Source organism: Drosophila teissieri, chromosome 2R (genome assembly GCF_016746235.2).
Source record: "Drosophila teissieri strain GT53w chromosome 2R, Prin_Dtei_1.1, whole genome shotgun sequence".
Lineage (NCBI taxonomy): Eukaryota > Metazoa > Arthropoda > Insecta > Diptera > Drosophilidae > Drosophila > Drosophila teissieri.
Window position 1 is genome coordinate 17,841,845 of NC_053030.1, and position 16,059 is coordinate 17,857,903.

At 42.6% G+C, this 16,059-nt stretch overlaps 4 protein-coding genes across 4 annotated transcripts; 1 reads left to right on the plus strand and 3 right to left on the minus strand.

Annotated features, from left to right (window-relative positions):
* The first annotated feature begins 2,570 nt into the window (after positions 1-2,570).
* Positions 2,571-3,065, plus strand: LOC122614550 (protein transport protein Sec61 subunit gamma). Its single transcript, XM_043789113.1, has 2 exons — positions 2,571-2,709; positions 2,766-3,065. Exons 1-2 carry the CDS (start codon positions 2,627-2,629, stop codon positions 3,028-3,030), a joined length of 348 nt encoding a protein of 115 aa, XP_043645048.1. The 5' UTR covers positions 2,571-2,626; the 3' UTR covers positions 3,031-3,065.
* Positions 3,066-10,275: 7,210 nt separating this feature from the next.
* On the minus strand, positions 10,276-10,971 carry LOC122612917 (general odorant-binding protein 57a). Its single transcript, XM_043786795.1, has 2 exons — positions 10,899-10,971; positions 10,276-10,846 (listed from the first exon to the last, which is right to left on the minus strand). The coding sequence occupies exons 1-2, from the start codon at positions 10,954-10,956 to the stop codon at positions 10,398-10,400; spliced, it is 507 nt and encodes a 168-aa protein (XP_043642730.1). The 5' UTR covers positions 10,957-10,971; the 3' UTR covers positions 10,276-10,397.
* A 146-nt stretch (positions 10,972-11,117) lies between these two features.
* Positions 11,118-11,902, minus strand: LOC122612916 (general odorant-binding protein 57b). The gene is made up of 2 exons (XM_043786794.1): positions 11,762-11,902; positions 11,118-11,696 (listed from the first exon to the last, which is right to left on the minus strand). Exons 1-2 carry the CDS (start codon positions 11,819-11,821, stop codon positions 11,334-11,336), a joined length of 423 nt encoding a protein of 140 aa, XP_043642729.1. The 5' UTR covers positions 11,822-11,902; the 3' UTR covers positions 11,118-11,333.
* On the minus strand, positions 11,843-12,515 carry LOC122612914 (general odorant-binding protein 57c). Its single transcript, XM_043786792.1, has 2 exons — positions 12,362-12,515; positions 11,843-12,295 (listed from the first exon to the last, which is right to left on the minus strand). The coding sequence occupies exons 1-2, from the start codon at positions 12,413-12,415 to the stop codon at positions 11,909-11,911; spliced, it is 441 nt and encodes a 146-aa protein (XP_043642727.1). The 5' UTR covers positions 12,416-12,515; the 3' UTR covers positions 11,843-11,908.
* Between the last annotated feature and the right edge of the window lie 3,544 nt (positions 12,516-16,059).

Here is a 16,059-nt window from a genome sequence, read left to right on the forward strand (position 1 = left end):
CCATAAGATAAGTTTCAAGTTCGTTGCGTAGTGTAAGAATTTGCGCACAGCTTCCTTCCATCTCTGTTTGATTAAGAGTTGTTGAAACTTAATTAATTTCTTTACTCTTGCCACTTGGCCACAGATTTTCAACAGCGGCCTCGGGCGAAAGCCGCTTATACACATCAAAAGACACTGGAAATTAATCAGTGAGTTTAGACCCTTTCTCAATTCGCCGCAACCTGCATGCGAACCTAACTCCCACAAGTAGTTCATTGCCTCTTATAATTGCATCAATTTGTTTAAAAATGCGATTTTCTAAATACGAAATGAACACGAATCGAGGTAATATTGGAATCGAAATAGGTGAGGTGGTGAGGAGGTGAGGTCCGCAATCCAAAATGTGCGAGTGGAAACTTTTCATTATAAATTGCGTGCCAGCTGTCAACATGGCGGTGTTGCCCCAGGGCCAATTGAAATGGATTTGAGAAAGGGGTGGGGCAGTGAGGGAGTGGTGGTGTTTGAAGGCGTCCTGATGGAAGGACTATGATAAGGGGGCGTGGCACTGGCAGTTGAAAGGCTAATTTTGCACATTTGAACTGACATCCATGAGGAGCAAATGCGTTGTGGGTTATCATTTGGTTAGTCCTTTCCAGGAATAGGCTGGCCGGCGGTGGGCGGTGGGCGTGGCAGGGCAGGCAATTTCATGGTTAAATGATTCAGAAAGAGAATTACAAAATTAGGCCTTGGCCCAGCCCAGTCCAGCACAAAACCCAGCCCAGGCCCACCCGGTTAACACAATGTAATTAACTTTTGCGCGACTGCCTCGCCCTCTCAATATATTTGATATTTATTTTGGCCCTCTGGGTGCACTTTGGTCATTCGCCCGCTGACAACTTTGCTGCTCCATGGAGAGAGAATACGCCGGATGTGCTGGCCATCTTCCTCCTCTTACCCCTCCTCCTTCTTACCCCCGCTGTCCCTTTTCGAAAGCAATTTGAAACAAATTTTATTGCCAAAGTTTTTGGAGCACATGGAAAATTGTTCAAGTGCCACCGCAAACAGAAAAAGCAAAACCCAAATACAAAAAAGAAAATAAAAAATTACCAACCAAGATGCCGTTTCTAATCCACAATTAGTGCTATACAAAAGTGTGTTAACTGCTCTTGGCTTACAAATGAAATGAGACGAATTTGCGTGGCAAATTTATAGTTTGATTTTAAAGTGGGGAGTGTAAAAAGCGTAAATTGAACGGTTCGATATCCTTGTGATGCTGACTCTTAAAGTGCGGCCTTAAAATCTCCTACAGCTGATCCCAAAATCGGGGTAATCGAAGGGAAGGGGGAAGGGGAAGGAGGGAGGGGCGCAGAAAGTCCGCAAGCCTCGTTGCGCTTCATGACCAACTTCAATGGCCGGCGCACAGTGCGTATGCGTAATAAACAAAACAACTGCAGTAATACAATCGTCCTTCTGTGCATGTGTGTGTGTAAGTGGGCTTTATTTAAATTTACAACCAAGCAGTCGGCACTGTTGAGCTTTCCTACGCACACTGGTCATGCCCCGCCCCCCTCCTGACTCCCTCTTCCCACCATGCCACACTTCCCCACCGCACACAACAATCCCTGAAAAAGGGGCGGCTGTGCACGCCCACTCCCTGGGCGCACATTGTGCTCAGTGTTTGGCGTTTGCCTCTGTTGAATAATAAATTGTATTTTGCGGCATTTAAAAGCAATTTTTAACATTTTTCAATCTCAATGGCAATGCCTGAAACGGCAAGCACGCACACCATCATAAATATCCACAAACACAGGCGCACAAGCGATGGCTATGCACATTCATATCCGTATGCTTACACAGGGAGATGTAATGAAAGATAAATACATTTATTTGAATTGATTTTTCAAAAATGTATTGAACGAATTTATATTACTACACATATGCAACATAAGCTGCATTCCAATCAGCACACAATCAGCAAGCTACATTGCTGAGTTCATTACATATCATCATTTCATTCCCCTTTTTTGGCAGTGTAATTATATACTTGGTAGAGCCGAAGAGCAGTCCGACCGGAGCCCGTTGTGGCACAGTTTTGTCTACCAATTTTGCAGTGAATTGTCCTGGGGATCTCTGAAGCCAAGGCTGTCAAATCGTAGCAACAACACCACCTCTCCACGCACCGAGATGGATAGAGATAGATGCATGAGGAAGTGGGACGGCAAGCAATTTTTGGCTTAGAGTTGGAGCTGGAGAATTTGCAGACTGGCTCCCCCTGCATTTAGTTAAGCTTCAAGTGAAGACAGCAACGATTCGGCAGTGAAACAAATTGCAGCATTTAAGTTACCTCCCACCACCCACCTCTCACTCCTCCTCCTGGACAGACAATCTCTGTGTCTGTTCAGTTGGAGTAGGAAAACTAGTCGAAAATGTTCGTACTTGTGTGTGTCCAGAGCTGGCAAACAATTTGCGTAAAGTTTGATTATGTGTGTAAACCGGCCAGTATTTTCCATTTCAAGTTGCTACACATTTTGCATGTGCCAACAATGCCGGCGGCCATGTTCGGCACAACAGCTGCCAATTATTAGGACCGAATTTCAAGTCGATCTCAACAGGCCTTTCGAATTAGTTCGAACGCTCGGACAAAAAGATGTCGGGCACAAAACAAGCGAATCTTAAAATGGAGCAACTACTTTCTCGTCGCCGCAGATACAAGATCAAAAGTGCCAAGAGGTAGGCTATGTTTGCGGATACTATCTCAGCTTTCAGCTCATCTATTTCATCGCCAGGGGTATCTGCAAATTCTTGCCCGACTTGAGGTGCAAATCTGTGGATGGCATCCGGCACCAGATGAAGGATCTGCTGCTCCTATTGCTTCCGTCCTCGGATTTCTATAAGAAATCGCGGCGGTTCTACAAGCGCTGCACAAAACCAGATCGCCAGGAGTTCCAGCGCATTAGCATTGCCATTGGCGTGGGTTTCCTCATGATGGGTTTGATTGGATTCGTCGTCAAGCTGATGCACATACCCATAGTGAACATCATCATGGACTGAGATATAAAGCTCGAGTGGAAATAAAGATACCATTCCGCTGCTTAGAGTCGAGAAAGTTTTCTGGGCGGAGGCCAATGTTTCTGGAACAGAGACAAGATGCTGGGTTTGACCTAAGGGTGTGAAGGAGATCATCCTTTTGCTTGCCAGGTTTTTCTTTAAATACAGTCGCTTCCATGTATTTCATTCATGGACTCTGTAATTTAATCTAAGTTGCTTGCCTTGAAATAGGATTGCTGGATTTTAGAAGTGAACATTTTTGCAGCATTTAATTTGCTTCAATGTGGGCTTGAAAGTAATATTTTGTTGGCAAACCGAATTGGAACACCATTTAACGTTGCCAAGTGCCAACAAACATACGTTAGCAAACTGAAGGAGGTCATATGCGAAGTCAGATCCCTGAGATAGCGACAATGATGTTAAATGGTTTCTGGGCCAGGAAAATGGTTTCCTTAAGGAAACACTCACCTGTTCAGCAAAGGCCTCTTTAAAATATATTCAGCAAAACTAAAAATTTCAACAGAATGGTTTTTTTTGTAGCAGCAAGGCAAAACTTGTTGACCAAATCAAGGGGCGAAGCTTTTATCTGAGCACTTGCAGCTGCAGCTGCAGCAGAGGGAATCAAGAGCCGGGTCCTTGACGCATCAGTATCCATATCCCTTGGACTCCGGCGTGTGCATTGCATTGTCGCATGTGTCTCCATTTGCTGCTGTTATGTTTTATTGATGAGTCTCGAAAACCAAAATTGATGATGCCACGCTCTACCCCATCCGCATCCGCATCCTCATCCGCATCGGCATCCGCGTCCTTGCGGCGTTGGAAGGAGCACAATCGAGATGCCTTGTTGTTCCCGCTGTTGCCGGCGGCAAATGGCGAAAATTTATTCAAAACTTCGACGCAGTTGCATCCTTTAACGGCCCGTTCGTGCAACAGGCGTCAAAGGAGTTGATGAAGGGAAATTGACGTGGTCGGAATTAAGTGCAGGCGTTCTCGCGGGAATCTTGGAAAAGTTGAAGCGACTCGGATATCGAACGGAGGTCCTTTAAATGGAACGAAAAAGGGGTTTCTACTCACGACTCCTCTCTTCATTTGTGTTAGTTTTCTCAGAATGATATTGAATTGTATTACATTTTATGTGCATTTATATAAACTTGCGCACTTCCTGTTAGCTGGCCTCACTTTAAATACATTAAAAGAGAAAAATCTTGGACAATATATTACTATGTTTATTCTTCATGAGCTAAAAACAGAGTAAACCGAACCTCTTATGCCACATGTAGCCAGCCAGGGAATTTTATTAAAAGCTAATTTTGCTCTTGGGCCAAACAATCGCACACTTTTTCATGCTGTCCCTCGGCTGCCTTGTTCTAGTTTTCTTCTTGATGCATTTTAATTAAAAGTGAAGTGCGGCCATTAATTTGCAACTACAAATTACACTCAATAAAACATGTCTGCCACACTGATTTTTCGGCACGAATCGGCTGCACGAGGGGGAGCGAGAGGGAGAACGTATGCATGTGTAAGTGTGTGTCAGAGGGCTAGAAAGAGAGAAAGAGTGGTAATAGAGAGAGAGGGAGAGAGGCGGGCAATCAATTTGCACTTTGACTACAATTACTGATTTTCGACACTTCAAAGGATTTTATAAATTGCCATTTGCTCTCAGCCCTCAAAAAAAGTTCTACGTTGCTTCTCTGACTTTGGCAATTTGTTTTGGCCTTTTCCCTTGCCCACACACACACATGCACACACCAGCACACACCAGCACACACCAGCACACACATTCATACCCACACACACGCACACACTGAGACGGGCACATGTGTTTTTTGTTCTCATCTTGATTGCGCCTACCATGTACAACTTTAATTAACTCAATGTGCGACTCCTGCGGCCAAATGGCAGGCAGTCCGAACAGCCAGGACTTGAAAATAGTTTCTGCGTGGCAAAAGCAAAAGCAGCTGTAGCAGTAGCAAATGGAGGCAAAGAGTAAATGGATTTTTTGTTAGTTTGGCGTGCTGCAAATTAGGTTTCGGATGAATGGCAAACCTAATGAGGTGCACCGGATCGGGGCCCGTCAAGGTGGCTACCAGTTAACAGTTAAGGACACTCTTTTGGTCACCCAAGTTGAAGTTATTTCCCTTGGCCGATGACTGCGTACTTTAGGCCACATTTTGGCTCTGCAATTTCCATGCAAAGCGCAAAAAACATTTTTACACATATGACTGACGCTGATTGCGTTTGTCACGTCGCCGAAATAAAATTGCTGGGCGACCCCAAAAACTGACGGCTACGCAAAACGGAGAGGTGGCGAAAAAAATCCCCAAAAAAAATTGTATTCTCAACAGCTTTCAACGTACCAATACCCATTACTCTGCGTCGAGTTCAATATGCTTAAAGTATGCAATGATTTTTTTGCAAACTGGATATACAATTAATTATGTTTACTGCATGCTTTTCAACAGCTTTACTATATATTGCTTGGGAATAATGGTAAATTCTGTGGTAAAGGGTATAAAGTTGCAAAGAAAAAGTTGTTGTTGAGTTGGACTCCGCTGGCATTGTACGTCTATATATATGCACACCTCATTCCCTCGGTTTTTTTTGGGCCTTTCTTGCATCTGCGCCAAAAATCGGTTAGCGGAAGCGGAATTGCAGTAAAATCGTCATCGATGAACTCGGCGACCTCTTTACGCATGCAAACAACCACACTCATCCGTCCGCCATTGCGTATACGTAACGTGCGCCAAGCGATTGTCGCAGTTGCGGAATATTTGCATAATTTAGCGATTGAATTTTATGCTCAAAAGCAAAGCGCGCAGCATCTGCTTTCCTCTTCCTACATAAACGTACATCAGGGCGAAAACGATGGTCGTGGTGTGGTGGTGGAAGAATTGAGGAGCTTCATCCATTTCGCTTTTCATATATTAATTATATAATTTTTGCTGCATTTCGGTCGTGGCGAGGAGCTTCCGAACAGCAGCACGAGCGGCATCATTATTAAGCCGATGATGAAGATCATTCTTGCCATGGAACATGGACAATAATTGCATGCAACATAATTAAAGCCATTAAAGCACTTAAGCTGCCGGAAAACCCAGGACATATGCCAATGGCCATGGTCGCTATAGGCAGTCGAATGAGTCGAATGAGCAGGGAGGCTATATATATTCAACGATAGAGTGGCCACTGGTCGAGTCATGTTTGCATATGCATAATTATGATGAAAACACATTTAAATGCATTTAATCGGGCGCATGGCCAGCCTCGCAGGGGAATCGGTACATCGAGGAGGAAGGAGGAGGAGCTGGTTGGGTGGTTGGGCACCAGCGGTGGAGGATCGTGGTTTTGGTCGACCTGGTTTGGCAGGTGGCTTATGGCCACCGCCCACAGCCCACTGCAAAGGCTTTTAACGTTTATTGGTTTTTATTTAATATTCCGTGCCCGTGGCGAGGCCGCAAGCATATTAAATTCATAGAAACGGATTGCTCAATTTATCAAGCTGCGTTCAAAAGGCATATTTAAGTTAGACGCTGAACGCAGTCAATAGTTTCCGAATACTGTATAAGATTACAAAACACCAGCAAACAGTTTTCCTCAATTTTTATGCTATATGGTAACTACAAATTGAATACAATAAATGGAAATATAGATTTTATTTAAACATCCTGTTCGTAGCTTTCTACTTTCACATTCTCCACATATTTATTTTGTACTTTACTGCACGTACTTTTACTGCTAACTTTCGTTCTTGTTCGAGCAGATTTCGCCAGAATTTAATACTCGTGAAATCAAATTTAACAAATAAACGAATTCATTTGATATCAGCATTCAATGACAGAAAATACAAACTTCGAATGGCACAAGAAATTCGTTTGTTGGCCGAGATGGATGATGGATGCATTCAAAGTCGTCGAACAAAAGTTGTTTGTTGATTGGCACAGTCGGTGTGGAGAAAATCCTTTTCATAGCCGATGATATTGAAATATTTACCGATTTGCCTACTGCAAATTATGTATGCAATTTAAATGAAATTATTTATGTGCGAAGATTTTTCAAATATTTATACCAGGCCAACACACACTCACACACACACCCACACACACACAAGTGCATACACAAATTTGATTTTTATTTACGAGTCTATGTGTGCTGGCTGGGTATTTGTGGGCAATTTTTGGCCACTCGTTGTTTGTCTCGTCGAGCGGGCAGAAATTTAATTAAATCTCGGGCGAGGCATTTCAATTTCATTTTCTATTTACACTTTGTGACAATTTTTACGCGTCAACTTCTCTGCTGTATCTTTTTGTTTCGGGGCCGATCCATTGTTAGTTTTTGTCCTTCTTTTAAGGGGCGGGGGAAGCCTGGAGTGTGGACCCTTCATAAATGTTGCATGAGCCGCACTTCCCGTTTCCTGTCAGCGCATTTCGCTTTCATGACAATACAGAAAAAGGCCAACTGAGGAAGCTACGATTTTTGGGTGGCTTAGCAGGAAGCTCAAACTTTGAAGTTGCCGGAAGTTGGGCTGTTCCTCTGTCGTCTCTTTTTTGACCCACTATCGAGTTTGCCAAGCATTTACCCGGCCCAAGGGAAAGCACTCGAAATATACGGTGTCTCTTCAGATTGACCCCTCTCTTCTCTATTGACCCATTCTCAGCAGCAGTTCGACCTCGGAAGAGATCTGGGCAACATCTGCGGCGGTTTCAATTACCCGCACTTCCACTTCCACTCACTGTCACCGAGGTGACTCCACTCAACTTAAATATTTATAAAGTTTATTAATGCGCGTGGCACCTACGTGGATAAAGCCAAAAGACAAAGAGCCGTGCAAAACCAAGCGGGAAGACGGAAAGAAAAATACAATTATAATTATTTATTATGCGACAGTTTCCATTCTGGCTATCTGCGTCTCCGCGGCTCCTTTGTTGCACTCTGCAAACGAAAGCGAAACGAAACTGTCGCGAGAGTTGCCCATAAATCATTTATGCAGCGTGTGCACACACTCGCCCTCAAAGCGACACTGAAAGAAATTTATAGGGCTGTTTCGAAGGAAGATGTAAAGTGGATTTGAAGAGAAATCAAATTTGAAATAATACATTAAGGTGTTTAAAAGTATGCAGTTCAAATATCTTTCTACTTATTCTACTCTTTACAGATTGTTTAAAAGTAATAATAATTTATTTAACAAATTCTATGAAAAATCTACGACTTTTTTAGTATTTTACGGCATAATTACTAATTGCAGTATCATGTTGGCTTTGTTTGTTTTTCTTTATGTGTACGCATACCCATACGCATGCTGAGTACATAAAGTGGCATAAATCAACTTACACTCGCACACCTACACCCTTCACTTGTGTGGGTTCGAGGAGGTTTGGGGATGAGTGTCGCGGGGTCTTCAAGACGTGTCTGCAGTCATATGCAGAACTTGCAAAGGGTCCTTACCCGCTTTCCCCCAGCTCAAAAAAAAAAGAAGAAAAAAGTGGAAAACTTAAGCGCCCCGCTTCGTCGCCTTTCCGACTCTTTGCTTTTCCACTCCCACTCCATTCGAATCCCTCGCCCCTTCAAAATTCTTCTTTTTTTTTGGATGCATGTCAGTGCCGTGTGTGTCTTTTGATAAGCGCATTCGAAGCAACAGAAAGTGTAGCGCGGCATAAGCTGAAGGCAGAGAAGAGGTAGTATAAGTTTTCCTCGCTGTTTTTCCAGTGCTTTTTTCGCCGGGCTGCTTCACGCCAAGCACTTTATTGGCAGTTGCTGAAGTATGCAGCACAGTGTAAGTTCGCCCGTTGAATTTAATTTCTGGCATGTGTGCTGGTGTGCTGGGGGTTGTGGGCATGATTAGATTGCTTTTTGCACGGCGAGCATGTGGGGATGGGGTCTGAACTTTAAGCAGCAACTGCTATTGATAGGATCTCAAAAATATGAGCAGGAAGGGTATATTCTTGTAAACTAAAGACATAAAAATAAAATAAAGCAACAAATAGGTTTTTAAAGTTTTTGTGTACCAAAAAAAAGAGTACTATACTTATTTTAAATGGTAAATGATAGACATATTTTTGATTTTATTCAAAGCTTGCCACACATTTTATCAGACTTTATACTCAAGCTCAGGTATGTTAAGTTCCATATATATATATTTGATACATTTTCATTTCACTTAAGTTCCATATATATTTGATACATTTTCACTTCATGTTAAGTATTTTCCTATGTTTTTAAATATACCAGTACAAGTTTCTACCAAATATTTTCAGGTGTTGCCACCATCAAGGCAAAAACTCATTGGCCTGCGGCTTGAACCATGTTCGTCTTTTTCATCCTTGTCGGCCAGAGCTGGCAAACGTTTTGCGTATGTTTATCCGAACTTCCGTCGATTTACCAAATTATAATTGCACTCACCCATCGAGAGGTGGCAATTCCAGGCGGTATACGAGTATATGGGTGGCAGTGTTCGCTCTCGGTACGTTTACAATGCACTTCCGCCCCATTGTTGTTTTGCATGTTGACATGGTGCAGGCAGCACCGCCAGCGAGGCAGCCAGACATATTACTCATACGCCGTGTTGTCGCTGCCCCGGTCGTTGGGAGTGTGCGTGTTGACAATCATGTATTCGCTGGTTTTTCTGTTCTTCGCTTTATTTTTGCAATTTTTGTTGTTCTTTTTGTTGTTGTCGCTGTATCGCCGTGCTGTTGCCACTAATGTGCCACGCCCCTCGGCGACGGGCGTTAAGTTGAGCTGACAATCGAAAGCCGAGAGGTGGCAGAGCGGACCAGTCAAGTGTGTGGGCGTTGCACGTTCGTCTTTTCTTTCAGGCCATGCCTATCCCTGATCCCCGATCCCCGAAGCACCCGAAGCCCCCGAAGCCCCATACTCACGAAATAACAATGGCAGCGGCATCAACAGCAGCTGCAACAATGCAACATGACAACTTCCGTTGCATTCGCCTGCCGGCACAAAGGAAAGCGACAAAAAGTCGCACACAAATAAACACTCATACGCCCCGTGGAAAACTGTAACGGAATCGCATTGTGTGGGGGAAAATGTTTTTTCCTGCTCGGCAGCGACAAAAAAAAATCGCACACACACACACACACACAAATCGGAGGCAGGTCCTGAGAATTAAGGCAAGTTTCTACTCACGCTATCAGATTGTAAGGCATCTACCTGATTTGCAACGAATCAATTATTATGGTTATGTGTTAACCTGCTGCGTGTTTTCAGGTCAAAGCAATTAATTGAATTCCATTCGTATCGGTTTGATTTGATTTCAGCGCCCTGCGGCACGCCTCGTGCAATTTTAATTAATTATGCTAATAAGCCCGCAAATTAACATTTTTTATATTGTAGTGACTATGGCGACACTGTTTTGTTATTTACAAATCGAGGGTATCCAAATCATCCAGATAATCCTGATGTTCTGCTGCAGGTGCTGCGGTTTCCTCTGGTATGTGGTCATATGATTTGAATTTGATGGCGGGATGTCCAGCCTTAAATGCACATATTACCAGTTTATAGACGTAGGCGCAGGACTGCTTGGGAGCCTTTTCCATGCACTTTGATATCGATTCCGCTGCCTTACTGGTTGCCTTCATTGCCTTCAGATCGAGTTCCCCTCGAGCATTTAGCCATTTGGTTGGCTCCCTTTCCAGTTGACACTTGATGTTGCACTTGTACTTCAGTTCGACATTTTCCCTGAGGACATTATCCAAATTATTGCTATCGTCGAACTTTTCATACTCGCCAATGGTAATATTATTGATTTTTAGACAATCAGCAAAATCGTCAAAGGTTCCTTCGAAGAAGTCAAAGGGTTGGTTTTCCTAAAAGGTATGTAATTTGTCAATCGAATAAGGTTTAGTTTGTGTATCTAATCTTTGCTTGGCTAATCGAAACGATAAGAAGCACAAAAATGGCAAGTCTAGTGATAAACATTGTTAGCTTCAGACTGAACTGATTCAGATCGGTTTTCCCACCTATTTAAAACAAGTGCAACAAGTGGAAAGACCTGTTTTTCAGAATTATACATGTGTATATATAGTTTTGTGAGCTTATAAATCAATAATTAGTTGGGCAAGCGTCAATATTTTTCCTCGGTTTTATGTACTTTTAATTGAAGATCACTTTTTGTTTCACTTAAAACTAATTACTCGTTGAGTTAACAGAGCTCTAATATCAATTGCAGTTTAATTTTGGTTAGTATATAAACTCTACAAATCACTCGTTTTTAAAATAGACACATTCTTGCGAGTAATGTGTGAAAATTGTAGTAATTTCCTTGTTTCCACATATTTATAGTAAATAATTGACAATTATTCTGATTCAATCACGGGATGGCCGGCCTTAAATGCACACATCACCAGTCTGAAACTGTAGGCACAAGGTTCTTCGGGTGCCTTCTCCATGCACTTGGTAATGGATTTCGATGCCTTAGAGGTGGTATTCATCAAATCCAAATCCATTTTACCCTGAGCATTCAACCATTTCGTTGAATCTCTTTCTAGCTGGCATTTAATATTGCACTTGTACCTCAAGTCGACTTTTTCGTTGAGCAGATAGTCCAGAGTCTCGAGTCGCGCGTACTTCTCATATTCCCCTATGGTAATATTATTAACTTGTAGACACTCCTGAAAGTCGTTCCAGTTCCAGTGAAATATGTCAAAGGGGTGGCGAGCCTATAAAGTTTGTCACAAATAAACCAAAAGCTAAACTAAAAGCTAAATATAAATATCAATCCCACCTTAGCCAAGCTGAGCAGTAATATCAGAGGCGCAATAAATACAAGTCTGTAGATGAACATTGTAGAAATGAAACTAAACAGTTGATTGTGAATTTCCCACTGGCCTCAAACAATTGCGTTTAAGTTGCTTGACCAGTTTTCGCTCGATTATTCGTTTAATTTGTTCGTATTTTTCACCGCTTCGGTGACTTCATCGCTCTCGAAACTATCCGTAACACAAATCACCATCCTAAAGGCATATTCGCACTTGTCTTCCTCCTGGTCGTAGATCTTCTTGCAGTCGTAGAGTATCTCTCGCAGTTCATCGCTCACGGGCTCCAATTGATCGATTCGCTCCACATCCAAATAGCCATTGGAGTCCAGCAGACTTCCCTTCTCCGCTAGGCAGTGGATGAAACACTTGTATCTCCACTCGGTGTTCTCGAGATCATCCTCTTCGGAGCTGCGATCTATCAGTTCTTGGAACTCAGCCTGGCTGATGTTATTGCTGGCCAGACAATCCGACACGTTGCTTTCCTCCAGCAGAGACAGACTCTATAATGAAAACCAACCAAACTTTGCTAGTAACTGCCATTTGGAACAGTTCTCAGGAGTTATTACCTGTATAGAGACCACGCTGATAGCCGAGATGCATAGTAGCCCTAGCCTGAACATTATCTAACAATTCGCAGAATCTGCTTCAAGATAAATACGGACATGGGTTTTCCTAGCACAGTAGCACCTCACGATAAACTGTTACCCGCAGAAAGGCGGTTCTGAATTTTATACAGACTGGCTGGCGGTTAATTTATGGCAACTAGCTTATCTGTATCTAGTTAGCTAATTAATTGCGGGCAACTGGTTACTGTATACAATATGAACCCGATGAGTATGCGATCTGTCTGTCGTGCATTTAATTGAGTCTCAAAACTCGGAAGTGAGCTCAGCGATTGATTTGAATTGGCAATTATTTACTTTTACAACATTTTAAAGGCCGGCCACCAAAGCTTTTCCGGCACAACTAAATAAAGTTTCACGTAAATTTCATTTTGTACGCAGTGAAATTCGCATAACATTTCCTGTCAACATATTTTGCAACACTTTTGTTGCAAAAATGAAGCGACAACTGCAGCGGCAGGAGCAACACAAAGCGACAAATTGCGTTGACAGTGGGAGGCAATGGGGTTTTAGTTTGCAATGGTTTGCTTTGCTTCGGCTATAGTTTTTGTGTTTGTTCTTCTTTTTTTTCGTTTTTTTTTTATATTTGGAGAAAAGACATTCCTAACTATGCAACCCCATGCAACTGTAGACAACAAATGAAAATTCCAAGAATATTCACATTCGCATTCGCAGTGAGTTTTGGCTTTTGCGGCCGGGACTTTGTCTGCTCTTTTGCCAGCGACCTCCTTCTCCGCCAAACCGCTTGTCGCGTTGTTTACTTTGGTTATTTACGGCCTGAACACAATTTTCTTTTTTCGGTTTTTTTTGGCCCCTTTCTTTTCACGCTGCATACTTTGGACGGTTGCCAAAAAGGAAATATGTGTTGGGGAAAATTACAAATTTTTATGGTCATAGCTAGGTGCTAAACTGTGTCCTCGGCTGACCCGGCCTGTCGCTTCTATTCCTGTCAACTTCTGCTGCATAATTGCGATGCTATTTTCCTATTTCTCAGCCCATCAATTTGTGAGGTTTAATGAAAATTTCGCATTTCCATGAAACATGTTTTCGCTGTTATGGCTTTCCATTTTTTTTGTGCCGAAATTTGATTTCGTTGGAAGTTGGCTTTAATGGTAATTAGTCCTATGATAAGCAGTTGCATAATTCACAGGTAGACATGCAACATGGCAATGTGAATGTTCAAATAGAAATCAGATTCATTGGATTCCATAAATTTGTTAATTTTTGCCTAATGGTTGAATGTTAAACATTTTCTAATTTAATGAGCCCACATAAGAGGTATTGAATCTTCACTTTTGTAAAGTTTCCATGAAGGTTAAAACAAAAACTCTGACTTTTCTCCGACAGCTACTGCCATTTATTAAACATGTCAGAAGGAGCTGGTGAAGTTTCTTTTCCCTCTTTTCCCCATTTTCCCTCCTTTTTTCAGCTGTTGCCGCTGATACCTTGCCGGGGGAAAAGTTGCCACAACAAAAGGAGAACTAGTGGAAAAATATGTGTAAAAAGTTCTGGCTGCTTTGCGTAATAAAAATAAATAGTAAGTGACTTCAATATGCATGTCACGTATTTTGCATGCACTTTGATGCCACGCCCACCCACAAAAGTGCGCCCAAATACATTTTGGCACGTGCAGCAACACAATGGAATTTCTCGAAAAATGCGTAAAATGCGAAGGAAAGACGTTGGATTGGGGTAGCAATAGCATCCTTTGCAACTGAGCCGAGACTTTGACTGCGCCAAGACATTGCAACAAATTAATGAACGAAATCCTGCAGCTTGCTAACGACAATGACCAGGTTTGCCACGTTCGTTTTGGGCTATATAGAACCACTAAGTAGTTTACATTTATCAATTAGGTCGAAATGGAGAGCAGCTCCATTCCAAGTCAGCTGCCAAGTTCATAGCACTGCCAGCTAGGAGCCGTACTCGAAACCACTGGGCTGTGCAGCGCCACTCCTCCAAGACAAACAAAGTCGCGGAAGTGGGTTCACATCCTGGTAGCTGGTAGAGCAAAAGGAGCTGCTCGCTGCGAGACAGCTGCATCTTTGGCCAGCGGCAAAGCAAAGTGAAACGCGAAAAGCGAAGCGGAGCAAACCCACTTCCCCGGCGGTAATTACAAAATTTTTAATTAAATGTTAAGCGTGGGATGGACGACCTTAAGCGCTCATAACCGAGAATGGGCACGCCGCAGTGCTTTAATTCGCAGTCTCGGCGACAAGGAATACGGCTTGACTCCCAGATGAGTTCTGTTTATGCTGGACTTTCCACTTTCGCCACTTTTTTTTTTCATAGCTTTCCGTGCGATTTCCACGCCTCACTGCATTTGGTTGCAATTTTCCCACAAAAGCAAATGAGCCTACACGCGAAATGGTTCAGAGATCCATGTGATAAGTTTTAAGCTTCTAGCACTTTTAGTTAAGTACTGCTAAGCATTGCAATTTGTATTTTAATATAGAAACAGTGCTTGATTTCATATAGAACCTTTAGTAAATAGGATGAAAGATAGAAATTCATTATTAAATCTTTCTTCGTAGTCCCAAAGTTTTTCCTCTGTTGCTCTGCAGGTATTTTGCAACTTTTATTATTTTAATTCCATTTTTCGCTTACAAAAGGGTGCCAAATCTTCGTATAAAAATCTAGTCCATTTTATTTTTTATTTTTGGCAGCAATCGGAGGGCTTAAAGTTGGAGCTTAGAGCCAGCTAGTGTGCGAATAGTTTTGGCGTATTTTCAGAGGATGTGAAGGGCGGCGACGGCGAGTGGAAGAGAAAGCGTTTGGCTAACTAAAAATAAGCCGAGTGTTAAACGTGGCTTACACACTGGCCATTTTTATTGCCAGCCTGGTCCGTCAGCCGTGAATAATCGCATTAGTTGTGAAATTAAAAATTACAAAATAGAATAGATAAATCCGCCCACGGCTGGCTGGTTGACTATCTAGCTGGCTTGAGGTAAGCCTTTTGTTGGCCCAAAGGCAGCACTATTAACTCTTCCCCTTTCCGTTTTCTGCCACATAAATTCGATTAAAACGTCCTTTTTTTTGTTATATGTTTGTGAGCGCGTGTGTGTGTCCATGGGACTTACTGCTAATTGAATTGCCGAGTCGAAAGAGAATTAGTTAAGCCAGTTTGAGGGTTAATGTGCTGGAAGTGACCCCCAATGTATCCAGTATCCGAACGGGGTCAAAGGTGGGTCGGCGACTTTTTTGAGCGGCTGGAGAGCTCATTATTCTCGAGCAGGTTACCATGTCCCTTTGAACTGGCAACCTGGGACACTTATGCATGCTTTTTATTACCTACTTATCGGGGCGAACGCCTCAGCCTTTGAGCCATGTCCTTGTGGAATGTTCAATTGTATATAAATATCTTTACGATACTGGGGTGTCCTTTTTCGCCATGCATATTTCATTCACAGCCAACACAGTTGACCAAGATGTCACAATTGTGATGACGTCAATGCTGCCAAGTCCTGGTGTAAATTTAAATCGAATCTCATGGCAACCAAGAGGCAGAGGCAGTGCCGGCAAAAAAGCGATGAAGAGAAATTGAAGAAGTGAAATCAATTTCTTTTGTGTGTCGTTTGAAAGGCTTCAAATGATTTTCAATTGTTGCTGCATTGACAATTCACCAAATCGAAGTGGTATAT